The sequence below is a fragment of the Panthera uncia genome, chromosome A2, assembly GCF_023721935.1.
Source record: "Panthera uncia isolate 11264 chromosome A2, Puncia_PCG_1.0, whole genome shotgun sequence".
Lineage (NCBI taxonomy): Eukaryota > Metazoa > Chordata > Mammalia > Carnivora > Felidae > Panthera > Panthera uncia.
In genome coordinates, this window is record NC_064816.1 from 94,325,448 (window position 1) to 94,345,418 (window position 19,971).

General features: G+C 41.1%; 1 protein-coding gene across 1 annotated transcript in view; it reads right to left on the reverse strand.

Moving 5' to 3' along the window:
- Positions 1 to 19,546, reverse strand: part of PON1 (paraoxonase 1) — a 35,751-nt gene extending 16,205 nt beyond the window's left edge. Inside the window, exons 1-5 of the mRNA XM_049641487.1 lie at positions 19,388 to 19,546; positions 12,067 to 12,137; positions 10,622 to 10,677; positions 9,219 to 9,387; positions 3,441 to 3,567 (exon numbers count right to left, since the gene is read on the reverse strand). Coding sequence (XP_049497444.1) covers positions 3,441 to 3,567; positions 9,219 to 9,387; positions 10,622 to 10,677; positions 12,067 to 12,137; positions 19,388 to 19,461 — 497 coding nt within the window. The 5' untranslated portion in view covers positions 19,462 to 19,546. The remainder of the gene's footprint in view (positions 1 to 3,440; positions 3,568 to 9,218; positions 9,388 to 10,621; positions 10,678 to 12,066; positions 12,138 to 19,387) is intronic.
- Between the last annotated feature and the right edge of the window lie 425 nt (positions 19,547 to 19,971).

A 19,971-nucleotide genomic window follows, 5' to 3' on the forward strand; every position in this document is an offset into this window, starting at 1 on the left:
AACCCCCAAAAAGTTGTTCTAGCATTGTAACATAAAAGTCCTATTAGGGGCAGCTGGGTGGCTCAATCGATTAATCATCTGACTTCTGCTCAGGTCATGATCTCCAAGTTCTTGAGTTCAAGCCCCGTGTCAGGCTCTGTGCTGACAGCTCGGAGCCTGGAGACTGCTTTGGATTCTAGTCTCCCTCTCTCTCTGCCTCTCCTCTGCTCTGTGTGTGTGTGTGTGTGTGTCTCAAAAATAAATAAAAAGATATTTTTAAAAATCATATTAATTGTATCTTAAAAATAGTGCTATGATGTGTGTGTGTGTGTGTGTGTGTGTGTAGATACATTAAATTCAGTAGACATTAAATTAGGCCAAGAATCATTATCAGGACACAATTTATTTATGTTCATCTAGAACTCACTCTCATCTAGAACAATCTGAGACATCATCAGACAGTGGGAGGACTGCCAGTGGGCAATCTTGAGAATTGCATTTTAAAGTTTTGCTACTATTAGCTGTGCAATTTAGGCAAAATCAATGATTTCACATGAAGCCCTGGCCTCAGTTTCCTTATCTGTAAAAGGATGAGATGGACTGGTCTATATATCAGCTTTAAAAGGTCACTTCCGGCCTTAAAGTTTCATGATTGTAAGCTGAGTAAAATGTCCATGAACAAGAATGCTCAGAAACAGCACGCTATGGCATATTTTCTTTCTGATTTTGATTCTCTCTCTGTTACTGAAAATCTAAGATACATGAGTCCATTTTTCTGCTTTAATAGGTACAACAGTGAACACTTAAGTGAGTCATTCTTTGCTGATTGAGGTGACAGAAGTTCCCCAGGGCTATTATCTGGGAGAGAATTATCTCCGCTCTATTGCAGGGGCGTAATAGCCAGCACATCAGCTCTGACGCAGCTCTGGGCTCCTGGGCCAGTTAGATAAGCATACAGAGCCTCAGTTTTCTCATCTGTAAAGAGAGGTTAAATAATTTTCCCAAATTCATACAGCTCATTAGTCTAAGACTAAAGGTCAGAATCTTAATTTGACACAACAATGCCTGTTGTGTGCTTTGTGGAAAGCCTGCCACTCACTAAACCCTCAGTCAATGGTGGAAAAAGGTCTAGGAATTTAGGATTAGTGTGTACAGGCTCCAGGCATAAACCTCTTTCCTCTCTCTCTTTTTCTCCCTCTCCTTTTTAAAAGTAAATATCCAAAATGAGTATACTTTATAATCATTTGCCTGTTTTTCACAAAAAGGAGCAGAGATGGATGTGTCAGAGTAATGGCTTTGAAATCTTTTTTTTTAATGTTTATTTTTGAGTGAAAGAAACAGGGCACAAGCTGGGGAGGGGTAGAGAGAGAGGGAGACACAGACTCTGAAGCAGGCTCCAGGCTCTGAGCTGTCAGCACAGAGCCTGACGAGGGGCTCAAATCCAGGAAGGTGAAATCATGACCTGAGCTGAAGTCCGAAGCATTATTAACCAACTGAACCACCCAGTCGCCCCATAGCTTTGAAATCTTATAGACCCCATTTGAATGCTGATGTTGCTTGTTATGTATATGGGACCATAGCATGTGACTAAACTCCAAGCCTCCATTTCCTCTCTGTACCTTGAGAGGTTAGGGAAATAAAATAAAAGAATGAGTACAAAGACTTTGACATTATGCCTGGCATATAGCAGACCACCAATAATGACTACTGTGTTATAGTTAATAATATGCTTAAATCATAATAGATTGGTAACAGGAATATTGATGCTATAAATAGCAGTATAAACAACCATCAAATACAAAGCAGAAAATATACATGGCTAGTCCTTTGGTTCAAAGAACAGAATTTTGGTTAATTGTGGCACTATGGTTATTTTCGGTTTGGTTCTATATTGCCAAAGACAAATAATTTTGCAGTTGGCCCAGAAAAAATACTCTAACCCTGGGAGACTGGGAAAATCTGAGATTTCCAAGATTAGTTGTGAAACAAATAAAGTAAGTTTCACTATTTCATAGTGGCTCAGAGAAACAGCTTCAGTCTCAAGCTACCAGGGTTCAAGTCCTAGCTATACACATTTTACTGATAGTATCATCTAGGGCAAGTTAAATGATCCAAGCTTCAAAGTTGTTGTTGTTGTTTTAAATCCCAAATGGTATAATAATAGCACTTAATTAAGAAGGCATTTGTAAAAGAGAATAAAGTCATCAGTTTAAATTGGTTATTGCAGCACCTAATTAATAGTTAAAGCTCATTGTTATTACCATTATTATTATTATTAGCCCAGCTTCTCCATTCTGTATACTTTTTCCTAATTGAGATCTTAATATGTGGCATATTTGCCAGACACTCAGTATTCTCATTCTCTTTCCACAATATATTTGTTGAATGAATGTATAAATGAACTGTCCCACCAGAAGCTGTTCTTTGAATTTTCACCCATCCCAGGGATGCAGAAGGTTTGAGCCATATAGTACCTACTCAACTACTAATTAGTAGATTGGCCTTCATCCAGTAACTCCATTTCTCTCCAACTTGAATTTCTCTGTCTTTGAAACCACCAGGTAAGAAAAAAGAGGAGGGGATACTGGGAACCCTGAGTGCATACGATGTGATGTGCTAAGCATTCTGCTAGGCCCCCTGCATGTAAATAACACAAGGTTTAAAAGAAATCTAGATTTACAAATCTTGCTAATGCTGACTGTTAGTTATTCAAATAAAGGCTGGGATTCTAGAAAATCTTAATGATTAAAGGATAAAGATTGTTTGGGAAGACAGCGTCAGATTATTGTCCCAAATCCATCACTAACCTCATAAACCAAATCCTAAGGCAAGTGAGGAAGTTGACTTTATGTGGGGTTGATCAGGGATCCCTGAGTGCTTTCTTTTTCCTTGTGTTATATTATCAAAAAGTCTAGGATTGGAGCTGTTAACCACAGATAAATTTCTTACACAAATCACGTGCAAAAAACTGCAGTAGAGGCAGTACAGGAAGGTCTTAGAGGCACTAGATTTCAGATCTCCCTTGGGTATATGTTTCTAATTCATAGAAACATCTAAGATTCTATTTTTTTAATACAAAAATAAATGAATGAATAAATAAGCAAGCTCAAGATGTGGAATTCATCTGTAAAACCGGTTTGGATTTGAAATACTAAGTGTGGTTTTGGAGAAGATCAGAGTTATTTCTTGATAACAGTTCAAATGGACATTTTGGGCCGGGAGCCATTAGTCAGCATCCGGGCAGCCTGGGAAATGAAAAAGGAAGAGAATAGGTCTTCTGTCAAGGGTTTTAATCCTCAAAAGTATCCACAGAAGAACACTTGGAGGAGTTTGTGATCATTAGAAAGGAGATTCGACTAGCCATTATTCCCCCCTCCCACTCTGGCTAAAAGGAAAAACTAAAGGTAGATTAACCATCCACTGGTTTGAAAGGAAAATAGAAATATGATGTATCTCAGTACTTAGGCAGAAGTTCGTGTCTGATGGTTTTCAGATGCAAAAGTGATTTTTCTTCTTCTTGAAATTTAAACAACTCAACAGTGGACTTAAAATCCGGATGGTTCACCACCAGCAGGTACACGGTATTATCTGGGAAGAGATGAAAAACAAAACTCGAAACGTTAACTGAGCTCTCAGCTGTCAGCCCTGTCTCCAGAAAGCAATTTCAACCCACCCCCAAATAGTACTTAGGGTGTCAGGCAGATGGAATATTTTCATCTCCTTGTAGAGAGAAGCACTTGTGATTGCTCCAAAGAAAAATGGCTAAAGGAAGAAGTAGTGACAGTCTCTAAAAACCTCTAAACTCCAAGGGACGGGTGGGGGTGGGGGAGGAATCCTCACCTTAAGAATGAACAGATCTTGACACTAAAACTCCAAAGAGCTTGTTAAGGTTTCTATTGCAAATGGTCTCAGCAAGATGCAGAGCTGAGATAAAAGAGATAAAAGATGTGGAGAATACCAATATGCTCAGGTACGATTTGCAGTGTAAAATGATCAATTCCATAAAAAGAACACCTGAGAGATGCTATCAAAGGGAAGCAGCTTCCGTGAGTCAGTATGGCTTTAAGACATAAAAGAGGCCAATCTAAGTGGTCAAGAAGGTGTGATTAGTGTTGGCAAGCGAAGTTAGATTATTACAGTCTTTGCCTTTAGAAGCGGCACGTCTTTGGAAACCTTTGATGTAACCAAATTGGTGTTTAAGGAAAAACAATACAAAGTTTAGTGGGTTGGACTGAAGAGATTTAAACAGAGAAGTCAACTAGAAGGCTCCTTATAGTTTGTCCATTCAACAAACAAGTGTTTATTTTAACTGGTGCTAAGTGCTACAAAGGGAAAACTAAAACCAGACAACCGAATGAAGGGTAATGAGATGTTTTCTTCCTGAGAGTCAGGGAAGTTCTGAAGAAGTGATGTTAAAGCAGAAAACAAAATGATAATAGGAGACCAAACCATGTGAGTATGTAAAGAAAGAGCATTTCCAGGCGAGGGAAGAGAGTGTGCAAAAAGCCTGAGGCAGGAGCTTCCTTGGCACATTCACTGAATAGTAAGGTTCTGGATGGAGTAGAGTGAGGGAAAGAAAGAGTGGGAAGCCTGCAGCCATAGATGTAGCTAGCCAAGGCCAATCTTAAGGTAAGGACGCAGGGCTTAGTCACTGGGGCCTTGGAGCCAAGGAGTAGCTTGACCTGAAGTTACAGTAGTAATCCAGGTGTGTGGGGAGACGGCACCGGGCCAGAAGGGTGGCACAGACAAGAAATGGCAAGAAAGGATAGGAGGACATTTGACAGGAAGCATCGAAAGTCCCTGATGATGGCTGAGGAGTGGGGGAGTCAGAAATCAAATGTAAGTGAGGACTGAAACACAGATTCGTGTTGTGTGCGGAAGATTCCACCTCTAGGAATTTTTCCTAAGGAAATATTCACAGAAGATATATATAGAAGAATGTTTATTTTGGCATTGTTTGCAATGAGCATAAAGGCAGGAACAGACTGAATATCCATCAACAGAAGAACAATATTACAGCACTCCCATGCAACTGAATCCTAAACAGCCATTGCAAAGGAGCTCTAAATGCACTGTCATAGAAATCAGAGAAGGGAGTCCATAACGTAATGATAAATGCAAAAGCACTTTATAGAAGGGTTTGTGTAATATTACTCCCTTCTATTTTTAAAAGTGTACACATACCCAACAGTGGATTTCTTTGCAGTTAAAAATGTTTTAAAAATAAAATATGATGTTGATAAACGGGTGGGGAGATCACTGAAAGGGGACTATACACGTATATATAAAAGAAGAGACTTCATATGGGGTATATAGGTAAAGAAAAAAAGATAAAAGGATGAAAAATCAGTTTTCAACATTTTGAGTTTAAAGCAGCTATTGGAGAGGAACCCAAATAGAATAATCTAGTAAGCTACAGAAATGGAACTGAAAAGCCGACTAAAAAAAGAAAAGAAAAAAGAAAAAAAAATACCCCATTAACAGTATTCTCTTGGAAAACAGGGACAGTTAAGGGGTGTGACTTGGCTGAACTTTCTGAAATAGAGCAAATAAAAGGAGGCAAAAGATCAGTCTTTTGGGGAATGTTCAGAGACTTTGAAATAAATGATGAAGCAATGAACAGGGAAAAGACTGTAGTAGGGTTAGAACTAAGATAGATAAGTATATTGGAATATCAGGGAGGAGCAATTTACTTGAAGGAGAAAGTGGTCAACAGCATAAAATGAGGTGGAGGAAGGAAGGAGGGAGGGAGGGAAGGAAGGTAGGAAGGGAGGGAGGAAGGGAGGGAGAATTGGGAGAAAGAAAGTTTGTTAATAAGGACATTGCTGGTGACTTTAGGGCAGCAGTTTTAGTCACTCACAGTGGAGAAAGTCTGAAAGAAAGATGGAAGGAGGGACTGTCTGCAGAGGAGATGGAGGCCATGAGTACAGACGTGGCTCTCCACTCCAGCTTTATATTTTATCACCTGGAGAACTTTTAACAAGTACTGCCACCCAGGCCTTCTTCAAACCAACTACTGAATCAGAATTATTGGGGCTGGGATCTGATCATTAGGCTTTTTATTTTTTAATTTTTTTAACATTTATTTATTATTGAGAGACAGAGAGAGACAGAGCATGAGCAGGGGAGGGGCAGAGAGAGGGGGAGACACAGAATCCGAAGCAGGCTCCAGGCTCCAAGCCATCAGCACAGAGCCCGATGTGGAGCTCGAACTCACGAACTGCAAGATCATGACCTGAGCCGAAGTCAGATGCCCAACCAACTGGGCCACCCAGACGCCCTTTCACTAGACTTTTTAAAACTCCCTGCTGTTGGAACTACTAAACAAGTTCAGTGAACTTGCAGGATACAACTTCAATACACAGAAATCTGTTGCGTTTCTATATGCTGAGTAGAACTATCAGAAAGAGAAATAAAACAATCCCATCTCCAACTGCATCAAAAAGAATAAAATACTTCAGAATAAATTTAAACAAAGAGGTGAAAGACCTATATATTGAACACTGTAAAACATTAATGAAAAAAATTGAAGACACAAATAAAAAGGTACAGCATGGTCTTGGATTGGAAGAATCAATATTGTTAAAATGTCCCTACAGTAATCTACAGATTCAATATAATCCATATCAAAATTCCAATGGCATTTCTTGTAGAAATAGAAAAATGGTCTTGGAATCTGTATGAAACCACACACACACACACACACACACACACACACACACACCAAAATGCAAATAGCCAAAGCAATCTTGAAAAGAAGAGCGAGGTGTCATGCTCCTTGATTTCAAACTATATTATGAAGCTATAAAAATTAAAACAATGTGGTACTGGCATAAAAATAGACACATTGATTGGTGAACAGAATAGAGAGCCCAGAAATAAACCTATATATGGCTTGTGGTCAATTAATTTATGACAAAGGAACCAAGAATATAGAATATACCATGGGGAAAAGATGGGCTCGTCAATAAATCGTGTTGGGAAAACTGGACAGCTACGTGCAAAAGAATGAAATTCAACCACTCTTATACTATCTACAAAAGTTAACTACAAATGGATTAAAGACTTGAGTAGAAGACTTGAAACCATAAACCTCCTAGAAGAAAACCTAGGCAGTAAGTTCTTTGACACAGATCTTGGTGATGATTCTTTTAAATCTGACACCAAAAGCAAAAGCAACAAAAGCAAAAATAAACAAGTGGAGCTACAACAAGCTAAAAAGCTTCTCCACAGCAAGGGAAACCACCAACAAAATGAAAAGGCAACCTACCGAATGGAAAGGAATATTTGCCAACCACATATCTGATAAGGGGCGAATATCCAAAACATATAAAGAACCCATATAACTCAATAGCAAAAACAAGCAAGTAAATAATCTGATTTTAAAACAGGCAGAAGATCCAAAAAGATATTTTTTCAGAGAAGACATACAGAGGGCCAAGAAAATGTCCTGGTCCAAGAAAAGGTGATCAACATCATTACTCATCAGGGAAATGCAAATCAAAATCACAATGAGATACCATCTCACACCTGTTAGAATGGCTATTATCAAAAAGACAAAAACAAAACAAAACAAAACAAAAAACAAGTGTTGGTGAGGATATAGAGAAAAAGGAAATCCTTGTGCATTGTTGTTGGGAATTGAAACTCGTGCAGCCACTATGAAAAACAGTTTCCTCGAAACTTTGGAGTTTCCTCGAAAAATTCAAAATAGAGCTGCCATATGATCCAGGAATTTCCTTTAAAGTGTTTATCTAAAAAAAACTAAAACACTAACTTGAAAAGATATATGTTCCTCCATGTTCATTGCAGCATTATTTACAATAGTCAAGACATGGAAACAACCTAGGTGTCCACTGATGGATGAAATACACACACACACACACACACACACACACACACACACACAGAGGAATATTATCCAGCCATAAAAAAGAACAAAATCCTGTCATTGGTGACAACATGGATGGACCTCAAGGGTATTATGCTAAGCAAACTAAGTGAGAGAAAAACAAAAGCATGTGATAGCTCTTATATGTAGAATTAAGAATTAAAACAAGGGGCGCCTGGGTGGCTCGGTCGGTTAAGCGTCCGACTTTGGCTCAGGTCATGATCTCACGGTCCGTGAGTTCGAGCCCCGTGTCAGGCTCTGTGCTGACAGCTCAGAGCCTGGAGCCTGTTTCAGATTCTGTGTCTCCCTCTCTCTCTGCCCCTCCCCTGCTCATGCTCTGTCTCTCTCTGTCTCAAAAATAAATAAAACGTTAAAAAAAAATTAAAAAAAAAAAACTAAAGCAAAAAACAAAGCTCATAGATTGGTTGCCAGAGGTGGGGAGTGGAGAGTGGAAGAAACAAGGGTCAAAAGGTTAAAAGAAAAAAAATTCAGTTGATATAAAATCCCCCAGGGGTTTCTGTGTGCATCTGGGTTTGAGAATTAATGTAGAGACAAAGAAAATGGTTGCAAACAGAAAGGAAGAAATGGGGACGGTGGTGGCTCAGTCGGTTAAGCAGCCGACTCTTGATTTGGGCTCAAGTGATGATCCGAGAGTTGTGGTTATGATTGCAGGGTCATGGGATCGAGCCCCTCATCAGACTCCATACTGGGCATGGAGCCTGCCTAAGATTCTGTCTCTCTCTTCTTCTATTGCTCTTGTTCTCTCTCTCTCTTAAAATAAAAAAGAAGGGACGGAAGGAAGGAAGGAAGGAAGGAAGGAAGGAAGGAAGGAAGGGAAAATGAGAGGAAGGCATAAGGGATGGGGGCAATATGTTGATAGTTTTGAAATGTGGAAAACTAGTTTGAAGACAAAACAGAAACCAGTGGACAGAAAGGACTGAAGGTGACAGGGCTGAGAGAAAAGTGACCATGGTGACTCTCTGTCAGTTGATCTCTGTCAGTGCTGATGCCTTCAGTTAGAAAAATCTATCCCTGTAAATTTCTGGATCTGTAAAATTGTTTAAAATGGAGAACCCATAATGATTAGGGCTACATATTATTGCTATTGTAATTATAGGGATAATGTGAATGTTGGTATTTTTAAAAATAAGTGCTTTACAGGTCTGTAGTATGTTAGCATTCTCAAGCATTAAAGTGGTTATATTATTATATTTAATTAACAGAGTGGGCAAGTTTAACAGAATAGTAACATTAACCATGACTACACTTCATTGGAATGGAAGGAAATATTCACTTTAACATTTTTTTTAATTTGGTTTTGTTTTTAACAAACATTAAATATTTTTACCTTCATCTGTGAACGTGCTAATCCCATGAGGGTTAAATGAGGAATGATCGAATTTGTTTCCAGTGATCTTCAGTTCTAACACTGTTGGATCTTCTTCATTTAGGTCCATCAGAAGTATTTTGCCAGGTTTATCAGGTTCAAAGCTCTTTATTTTAGGATACTTTAATCCCTTATAAAACATTAAGCAGACAAAAAATGGGCATGTTACAAATACCTCAAAAGCTGATAGAGGTGGTAGATGGCACATGGGTTCATACTATCTGCTTCAGGCAATAGGGCTGCATGGGAAGCCTCTTGGTTGGCTTGTGCAATAGGACCATGAAGGGTTCTGGAAGTCTGGAAGCCATATGTTCCACCAGGCCACCCCACACAACACACAGTCACAAACCATCCTTTAAGCAGCAGGAGCAGCAGAGCAAAGCCCTATGTGTCTCATACCACAGCTCCCAAATCATGACAACGATCAAAAATGGAAAAGTAGACCAAATGGGCAATTGCTAATGAGCTTCAACCATATAAAGCAAGGAATATAGAGAGAACATTGGTTATGGTTTGTAAAATGTCTCCTGGCAGGTTCCTTGGAAGCATCTCAGGGACAGAGATTTAGGGGAAGTCAACAATTCCTTTCTTAGTCTTCAAGTAGAACAACACAGCTATGTTTTTGTTTTTGATGTTGGAATCCCATATAAGATTTTGCTTGGAATATGTATTCTGTTGCTTAAAAAAGGAATTTGGAAGACACTGCTGTAGAAGATGACTAGTTTTGCATCTTCAAAGGAGGAAATTGAACTAAATAAATTACAACAGGTAGCCAAGAGTGTTGGCTTCTTTTGTTTTAAGCTATGTCACGACCACAGTGATTTGTATGCAGAAGTTCAACAAACATGATGGCTTCACTCTTCAAAGTGTGGAAATTGTGGAATGACCTATCAACAATTTTATATTAAAGGGCTTATTCTGGAAAGTGTAAAAAAAAAAGGTAAAATCTAACCAACATGTGAGTGTTTATATTTATATGCATATATATACATATAGATGCATATATATGTATACACACATACACCCAATTCAGTAAATATTTGAGTATACCACTTAAGGGCTTCAAGGAATAGGCCATTGATGGAAAGCCATTCTTGAACTCACTGGACTTACAAATCTTCACTAAATGGAAGACAAGGTAATATTAGAGTTCAGTGTACACATAGGAATACAAATATGCATAGAAGACACATAATCATAATTTTAACAACAGTGTAAATGCATATACTGTTTGTTTTTTGAACCATATGACTGCTTATTTTATTTGAAGGTGGTCATTGATATATAACAGGCTTAAATGAAAGACTTATGCTGCTTGTTCTAGAAAATGGTGTAGAGCACTGTAAAAGAGAGAAAACACTTACGGAGCTAATGAAAGCTAGTCCACTAGGAAGTATCTCCAAGTCTTCAGAGCCAGATTCTGCCAGAAAAGAGACTAGTCAGTACAGGTTGTTGCAGGCTATTGCAGGGAGCTATTGATCCTTTTCTTTATCACTCTTAACTGGAAAAAGAGGCTATTTAGCTCTTATTTGATAGATCCAGAATAATTAACTCTTTCATTTATTCAAACTGACTAATATGATTCTATAAAAATGAGAAAACATTAATATAACTAAGTGCAATTAAAATTTACACTTAATATATTTACTTATTTATTTTTTATTTTTTGATGTTTTGATGTTATACTTAGTGACAATACTTTATTGTCAAATAGGTTTCCATATGCATTTTTATTTTTTAAGTTTATTTAGTTATTTTGAGAGAGAGAGAGAGAGAGAGAGAGAAAGAGCACATGAGCAGGGGAGGGGCAGAGAGAGAAGGAAAGAGAGAGAATCTGCACCACCAGCGCTGAGACTGACATGGAGCTTGAACTCACTAACCATGAGATCATGACCTGAGCCGAAATCTAGAGTCAGACACTTAACTGACTAAGCCACCCAGGCTCCCTGTATTGACACTTTTAGTAGACATGTTTGTTTTACAAACATCCAATAATATCGAATATTGATATCATATCTATTTTCTAGGAAAAATTGCACTGAAAGATATCTGGCCAACCTTATTGATGCTGACTAAGTCTTATGGTCTAGACTGTCCAACCTTAGTCAACTGAGATAGATAACTCTAAACAAAACAAAACATAACAAAAACATGGATCTCAAACAAGCTGTCCTCAAATAACAAAGATGGTTGAAACCATCTGGGGACTTGAGTCCTGTGACACTCCCTGTTGGTTGCCTACCAGCTGCTATTTCCTTATCCTTTTATCTTTGCTGACAGAGCCTGCTTTCCACAATGGAAGCCAGATAATTACTTTCCCAGCTTCCTTTGCAGCTAGGGCAGCAGCCTGTGGTCTACCTCTGACTAATGAGATCAAAGGGGAAATCTGTTGAGAACTTCTGGGAAAAATATTCCTCCCCGATACTAAAAGAGGTGAAGCCTTGTGGTAACTGCCAAGGTGTACAAAGACCTTTTAAAATTTGCCCCCTTACTCACTGCTTTTTTCCATCCTCTGTCCCTCCTCTGTAATCTCCTCAGGTTGTATTACCATTAAATCATTGTTCTGACTATTGTTTTTGCTAAACTGACAAAACAAAAACAAACTATCAAAAACTGTCAATACCTTGGCAATGTGTTGGTGAAATCAAAAGTCAAGTATGTTGGTATTTATAATTAACTACTGACTTAACCATTCTCTTTGGGTTCATAGTTCTCTTTTTGAACAAAATTAAACAGGTGCATTAATCAAATAAATAGCAAGGTGATATTGCAAGTTCAAATGAGATACTCCCTCCGCTCTCATACTTACCTATTCCTTTAACTAAATTACAGTTAGGAAGTTCTACTGGCTTTACTTCTCCGAAAGCATTAAGTCGTGCTCTGGGGGAGAAAAAAGGAACAAAACACACATAAAACTATTCAGAAATGATAATTAAGTTGCACAAGTAAGCTGCCTGTAAAGTTCCCCTTAACTGGACTTTGTCTGGATTTCAATCCCAGGGTTAGTGGTCCCTGAAGTCTGAGCAATTCTACCAGTCAAGGCCAGAGCAAGGCTGGTGGGGCCTCTGGGTACATTCAGTGTTTATTTAACAGAGGTGGATAGATCCACAAAAGAAATACACAGTGTCCTCTCCACAGCTCTGTGCACTTTGGCAGGAATAGGGACCATTTCATCTGCTGTGTAAGGAGTCCTATGTGGAAATTTGGGTTAAATAGCAACATGGTTCCAATTTACTCCATTGATGTTTTAGGGCTGCTGACAGATGGGCCTCCTACCCATCTGCCCAGTCTGGCTCCAAAGCCTGGACTGGGCATCTGCTCTCGGGTGTGTCACTTGAAAAACACAGGTGTGCTTAAAGGATTTATAACTTTAGAAAATCATACCCAAGGCCAGAATATAAAAAGACTCACACACACACAAACACACACACACACACACACACACACGCACACACACATGCACACACAAAAGCAACTTATTAAATCTGAGTGCATAAGCATCATGGGGAATATTTGAGTGGAGGACATAGGAAAAAAGGACAGATGTGAGAAGGAAGTACCAGCAGGCTGCCTAAGCAGAGCAAAACTATTGATGGGGCATTTAAAAGAACTGGACCACAACATCAGCACAACCAAGGGATTTAAACAACCAACATTTTTTTTTGAGAACTAATGATACAATACAGTCTTAGTGAGTAGCAACAATTATCCAAGGACCCCCAGAAATCTTATTTGGCTAGAGATAGGCTGAGAAATTCTTCATAATTTAGTGTCACAGAGGAAGAGGGTGGGCTAGAGGACATTCTAGATAAAATTCTCAATTTGGTATAAAATGATAGGAATTGGGGGGCGTTTGACCTTTCATCCTTTCATTCAGAAAAAAGCATGACATGTTCTTACCACAACGGCACTGGCTACCAATTCCACCTTTGGAAAGGGTCTGACCTAACAGCTTTGTTAAAGCGCCACAGTCTATCCCGAACCACTTCCAGAGTGGAGAGACACCAGGCGGGGTGCTAGAGCTCCAGGGATGGAAGACTAGATGGGGAAGGCCTGGCCTGCAAGCAAAGGGTGGTTCCCTGAATGATGGACTTGAACTTACAAAGTGGACTTTCAAAGGAAAGTTGGGATCTGCCCCCACGACTTAAGAAACTAAAAGGCATTTTAAAAATGGGAACCTGACATTATAATCATGAAAGTTCACAATAAAGAAATAAAAGGGGAGGGGCACCTGGATGGCTCACTCGGTTAAGCGGCCGACTTCGGCTCAGGTCATGATCTCACAGTCAGTGAGTTCGAGCCCCGCGTCAGGCTCTGTGCTGACAGCTCAGAGCCTGGAGCCTGTTTCTGATTCTGTGTCTCCCACTCTCTCTCTCTCTCTCTGACCCTCCCCCGTTCATGCTCTGTCTCTCTCTGTCTCAAAAATAAATAAACGTTAAAAAAAATTAAAAAAAAAAAAGAAATAAAAGGGGAAATGATGCATCAGGAAAAGCATTTTGCATGGCACACACACACACACACACACACACGTGTGTATGCACATATTCCCCACACCCCTAAAACAAACAAAAAAAAAATACCCTAACATACGTAATACATTCTTAACTTTTCTATTCAAGTCTATTTCATTCATTTTAAAATGCTGGCCATAATCTACTAAAACTGCTATTGTGAACCACCATTTTGAAAAACAGTGGTCAAGAGAAAGCTCCGTGAGTATTTGTAAAGTGCTCCAAGGGATTCAAAGGACAGACACAAAAGATGTTAAAGGTGCAGATCCTATACAAAACACCACTAAAAAGTGACACAGAAGAAGAGACTCAATGCTGAGTGGGCCAAGACCTGTGAAAAATACCAAGGGTAGCCAAATTAGCTTTTCCTAGCGTCAAAACCACACAGGAAGAATAGGTAGGTGCACTGCTTGGCTCACAAGGCTCATCAAGCCTGATGGGATCCTAGAAGGCAAAGGAGAGCAGAACAGATCAGCCCCATCCTAATTCAGGCTTTTCTCTAATGGAAGACAACCTCTAACCTGAAAAAGGTAGAGTGATCAAGGAGGCATGACGACAGCACTCAGTTGCTTTCAGTTCAAATTTGTGGCTAAAAAGCAAATCATAGCTCAGCTGAATAATCATTGCTGCTGCAGCTCAAGTACTGTATGCATGCCTTCATTTAACCTTCAAACACCTCTCTGCAGTACTATTATTTTCCTGATTTTACAGATGACTAAGACTAAATGGCTTTCCAAATCCACAAGGTTAGGAAGCGGCTGAATTGAGATTGGAACTCAGGTATGAACGCAAAGCTCACATCCAGTCCTCCTGCTCAAGGAAAATGTACAGGTAACACTACTTACAAACCGGAGGAAGCGCCAGAAGACAATCCTCCCGGTGTTACTATAATCCAGCTCATATGTTTTTACCTTAGTCTCAATTATCAGGAAATATCTGGTCAAGAGCTTGATTAAGTCCAAATGTTCTGGGTCCAAGGGATAAAATTCGATGTCTGAGATGTGTCCCTGATTCCTAAGGCCTCTGAAGTCTGACCAGCAATCACACAATCCCTGCTATGAATTGTTCTTTGCAAAGATGTGCTTGCTTCTTACAAAAGAAAGCGAGGCTCTTTAGTTTATGTATTAAGAAATCCACTCTGGAACTTTCCTTAGGGCCGTATGCAGCCCCATCAGTCTACTTTCTGCCACTGTACACTCCTCATTCATCCAATATTCTCTTTTGGGACCTACTGTGTGCCAAGACCTGTGCTAAGGGCTCTTACACATACTTCCTCAATTGATGTCCTTGTTACCTTTTCCAAAAAATGTTTTTTAAAATTTTTTAATTTTTATTTATTTTTGAGAGAGAGACAGAGACAGAGCGCAAGTAGGGGAGGGACAGAGAGAGAGGGAAACACCGGATCCCAAGCAGACTCCAGACTTTGAGCTGTCAGCACAGAGCTGAATGAGGGGCTGGAACCCACGGCCCGTGAGGTCATGACCTGAGCTGAAGTCGGATGCTTAATGACTGAGCCACCCAAGTGTTCCTCTCCTTGTTACTTTTGAGACAATGATTAATTTTCACCTGATTGATGGGTAAGAAACCCGAGGCACAGAGAAACAAAGTACGTTGCTTCTTGTTGCTTTTTTAAAGGCATAGAGCTGGGATTGGAAATGAGGTGTCATGATACTAGGGGCCCTTTTTTCTATATTGCTCTCACACCACTTTTCATTTGTTCAAGCTTCTCCCTCCATCTAGAACACCCATGCCTCCTAATCCAGGGGGAAGACTCCTACTCATGACTTTCTGTAGCTCCTCTTGGTCTATTGTGATAGGAATAACTCCTTTATCCTCACAAACCTCCCCATATACAGCTATCGGGTCTCCTACCCAAGTGTTTTGCAGTTACCAGTTTTTGGTCTTGTTGCTCACAGTAAACTCTGAAATCTATGAGTGAATAGCACCGCATCCTGCTCGTCCCTGTGACCCAGCAGGAACCCAGCGTCGGCAGAGAGAAGGAACCCCGTAGATGTCTGCTAAATTGTTTTCTGGAATTACTAGGCTGGTGCATCTGATGGAGAAGATGGTGTTGGTTGCATTGATAGGGAAGACTGGAGAGCTATTTGTTTGTCCTTAGCTTAGGGTCACATGAGGAATTATTATACTATATATTCAAACAGCGCTCATTAGGTGGATCATTCATAGGTGGATTTTTGAAAAAGCATATGGCAATAATAAAAGCTAACATTTACAGAGTACCTTTCATGTGCCAGATTTTGTACTTATCCTACCGTGATATGTGTTATTATCCCATAATTTTTTCAGGTGGAGAGACAGGCTCAGCATGGTAGAGTGACTTGGAAGTTGAAGAAATGGCATCCAGCCCAGGTCTGCTGGAAGCCACCCCTACCCTCTTCCCCCTGTAGTGTGGAGTGTGGAGAGGTTATGAAGTGGCAGAAAGGCAAACACTAGCTTTTAACGAGGGGAAACAGCGGTGTCACGCGTTGCAATCAGCAACTTCGGAGTGGGGAAGTTGCTATAGATGCCAGCTGTAACATTCCACACCCCACAGGGCGCTGTTTATATCATAGTCCAAGGCATTCCCTGGACTTGCCCATGCACACCCCACAAGGTCACAACAGCTGACTTCACAGATGGACAGGGGAGACTGCTGGTCCAGAGGAGCCCTCTCAGTTCCTTCCTCTGTGCTGTCATCACCTCAAAAGCGTCAGGGAACCCCCTCAAGACACTTCTTGTGTCCTTCTGCAAGTTCCCTCCAGCCCTAGGCCAATACAGTGTCCTGGGAACCTGCCCCACTCCTGTATACCCGATCTCTGAAGAAAAGACGGTGTAGCCACTGTGGGGGTTGGCTTGCTCCTGATGCAGGCCTCGGGGCACGATCTCTTCCCTTCTCTTCCTTGGGCAGATTCACAATCTTCTCTGGGACTCAAAGGCTTTATTTCTAAAAGTGTAACAAAGGTAATTTACTGATCCTCCAGAATCTCTTGATCTGGTTCTGGCATGGGTGCTGCAGGATTTGCAGGTCCTTTAAAGAAGTGCATACAAATCTCCCAGGGGACCTATTAAATAATGCCAATGAGGATTCAGTAGTGTGGGGTGGGGCCTAGAATTCTGCAACTAGAGGCAGCTCCCAGATGATCTTCCTGCGCGCATCTGGTCCGCAGCCCGTTTGAGGAAAGAGGCTTCAGGGCCTTTGGAATAGTGCATGCAATTTCCCTTCCCTCTCCTGCCTGGGCTGTTCCCATTCTCCATCTCCATAACCCCCACCCTCTTCGCCCCACATTGCTCCTGTCCCTGAGGTTCTTCCAGACCCCCTTTCCATTCTAAAACCAGACATCCAGCTCCCTCACACTTTCCTCTTCCCTTCTCGGTGGTCTGATTACAGACAGAAGTTTAAAGATTAACGCTCCCTCCCCCATCACTGAATCCAGGTGCTGAAAATAAAGCAGGAAGTTCTTAATTCCAAACCAGACCCCATATCTTCCCACTGTGGCAGCCCCACAGCAGAGTGTCTCCTGCAGACGCATTATCCATGACAAGAAACCACAGGTAACGCCAACAAAGGGACTTGCAGGGACTGATGTTATGTCGGGCTATCATCCATTATACTTTGTACTTTGGTCCTTTCGGAAAAATCAGAATCAGGCTAGAGGCCCAGAAACTAAGGCCAAGGTCCCCTTGCTGCCCAAGGATAGGTCCCAACTTTTTCGGGTTGAAATTTGTCTTGGTGCAAATCACTGCTATAGGATAGTCCTTTTCACACTACATCCCAGGGAGCTCTACAGGATGCTGATAGATGGTACCCAAAAAGGGGAATGGAGGTGTGGGCAAATAAGTCTGTGAAATGATGGCTTGTGTTGTTGTTGCTTATTTTAGCTGAAGAATTTTTCAAAGCTTCCCGTATGCCAGAATGCATTGCCAATCTGTAGGAAAGGCTGTAGTAGAAAACACTTCCCAAATGTATATGTCCAAGGAACATATTTTTTCGTGGAACAAATCTTGTGGCTCATGTTCCAAGGAACAAACTTGGGGAAGTATTAATGGTGAATCACATAGGCTAAGACCACATGTTGAGAGAGAAACGTTTTATGACTGGGGTAGGGAAGCTATGCTTTTACACAAAAACATATACAAAATGCCTACAGTCTTCATTCTCAGAGTAAATTAAGGAAGGTAAACCAGAAAGATAGACCCTCACTCCCTCCTTGCAGACCTGTAATCCTTTGGGAGACATCTTGGTGGGGGGCCTCTGCAAGAATGGGGGCAGAAGAAACCCAGGTACAGATTCAGAATTGAAAGGATAAAGCCTAGAAGGGGGCTTAGATCTTTGTATCTCATTTATTTTCATCCCAGGATAATACCATGATCTACACATATGCTGGGGAATGTGTGTGTGTGTGTGTGTGTGTGTGTGTGTGTTTGTGTGTGTGTGTGTATATATATATACAGAAAGAGAGAGAGAGATTTTCCTTTAGCACCAAAGAGTACTATGATTAATGAAAATCCACAAACTGTAATTTTTACATGATTTTAAAACCCACATCACTAACTCTCCATTACCCTTCTCTGATAGTTTGTGATTATAAAAATAATTAACAATTAGAAGAAAAAAACCCAATAGTTTGCAAAAAGTTGTTCTGAAAGAAAGCTTAGGGTCATATAAGTTTTTTAAAGATCCAAAATGTTCAATTTGATTTTTAGTAATGTTTTACTTCAAAGTAAATAAGAAGATGTTGACTAAACCTTAGGAACTAGGATGATCTCTAGACTTTGAACCCCTGTAAAGTTACCATCAAACTACTGAAACGTTCTTAAAAACTTTCCTCCCTTTTACAGTGCCTTAGGGTTTATAAATACTTTAAGGGAAGCAGAGCACTAACATTTATTGAATAGTTACTGTGTCCCAGACACCGTGTTAGCTGCTTCATGTATGAGTGTGGATTATTGGCTCAGGCTTATTCAAGCAGACAATGTTAGAGCTGTGAAGTGATTTGCCCAAGATCTCATAATGGAAGGGACAGAGCAAGAACCCAGGACATCAAATGCGGGTTGAGCCAGGGTTCTTTCCTTCCCACACCCCTCACCCCTGCCCAACTGGAGTGGATGGGGTGGGGGGAGTAGACCCTCATAGGGTGCGTTTGCTCATACCTGATCTGCTCCACATGCATTCTGTGTCTCTGTGTGGCCTCAAGGTGACAATCTGCAAGCTGGGAAGATTTACACTGTGGCTGGGGTTTACGCCATGGCTCTTCCCTAACCTACACAATATCGGGGTGGGGGGGGATCCTTAGTCTATCCTGAAGAGAGATTGAGAAGTGACTCTGTTGCCAAGGCACACAGATCTTCATGAAAAATCAATCTGTGTATGCCAACAACTTGGCCATCACACCAGTGACAATTTTTCTCCTTACCCCATGTCTCAGGCCATGAACAAGGACATGTTTTCAAGTGGCACACGAAAGTTAGACAAACATTTATGAAAACCCTGCAGGATGTGCATCTAAAGCTTCCCTCGGGCTTTCGGTTAAAAGACTACACCCTACTTTCAGGGGTGCTCCTGGGGTTGCCGAGGCGGGGGAGGACCAGGGCTGCAGCCCTCACCACAGCCCAACTTACTGATAAGAAGCCCGGTGATCCCTGAAGAGTGCCAGTCCCAGCCCCAGGAGAGTGAGCAACATCAGCTTTGCCATGGCTTGGATAGGAATGGATGGCTGGACTGATAAACCCGCCGGACAGGAGACTGGCTTGCCTGTGGCCTGAGCCTCTCGGGGACAGTCTCTGGGTCCGACCTTCCCTCCAGGCTCCTCCCCTCCCCTCCCCGCTGCACTGCAGAGGCAGGAGCTGCTTGCTCCCTGAGACTTGAGAGGGGAGACAGAGAACAGCTGCCTATGCCCTGCAAGAAGGGGACAGCCTGTTGATCGGTGGAAATGGAGAGCTGTGGGAAAAGAGAGCCAGGCTTTTATGAGCGCTCACTTTGTGCCAACAAGGTCCTAATCCCTTTGCCTCAGAGGGGTTCAGTAATGTGATCACAGTGATTCAGCCAGAAATGGCACACACATGGAAGGAAGGAAGGAAGGAAGGAAGGAAGGAAGGAAGGAAGGGAAGGAAGGAAGGGCTGTGATTAGAAGCCCTACGATCTAACTTTACTCTCACCAGGCTACCGCTGTGTGTCATCTTCAAACATCTGGATTTCTAGCATC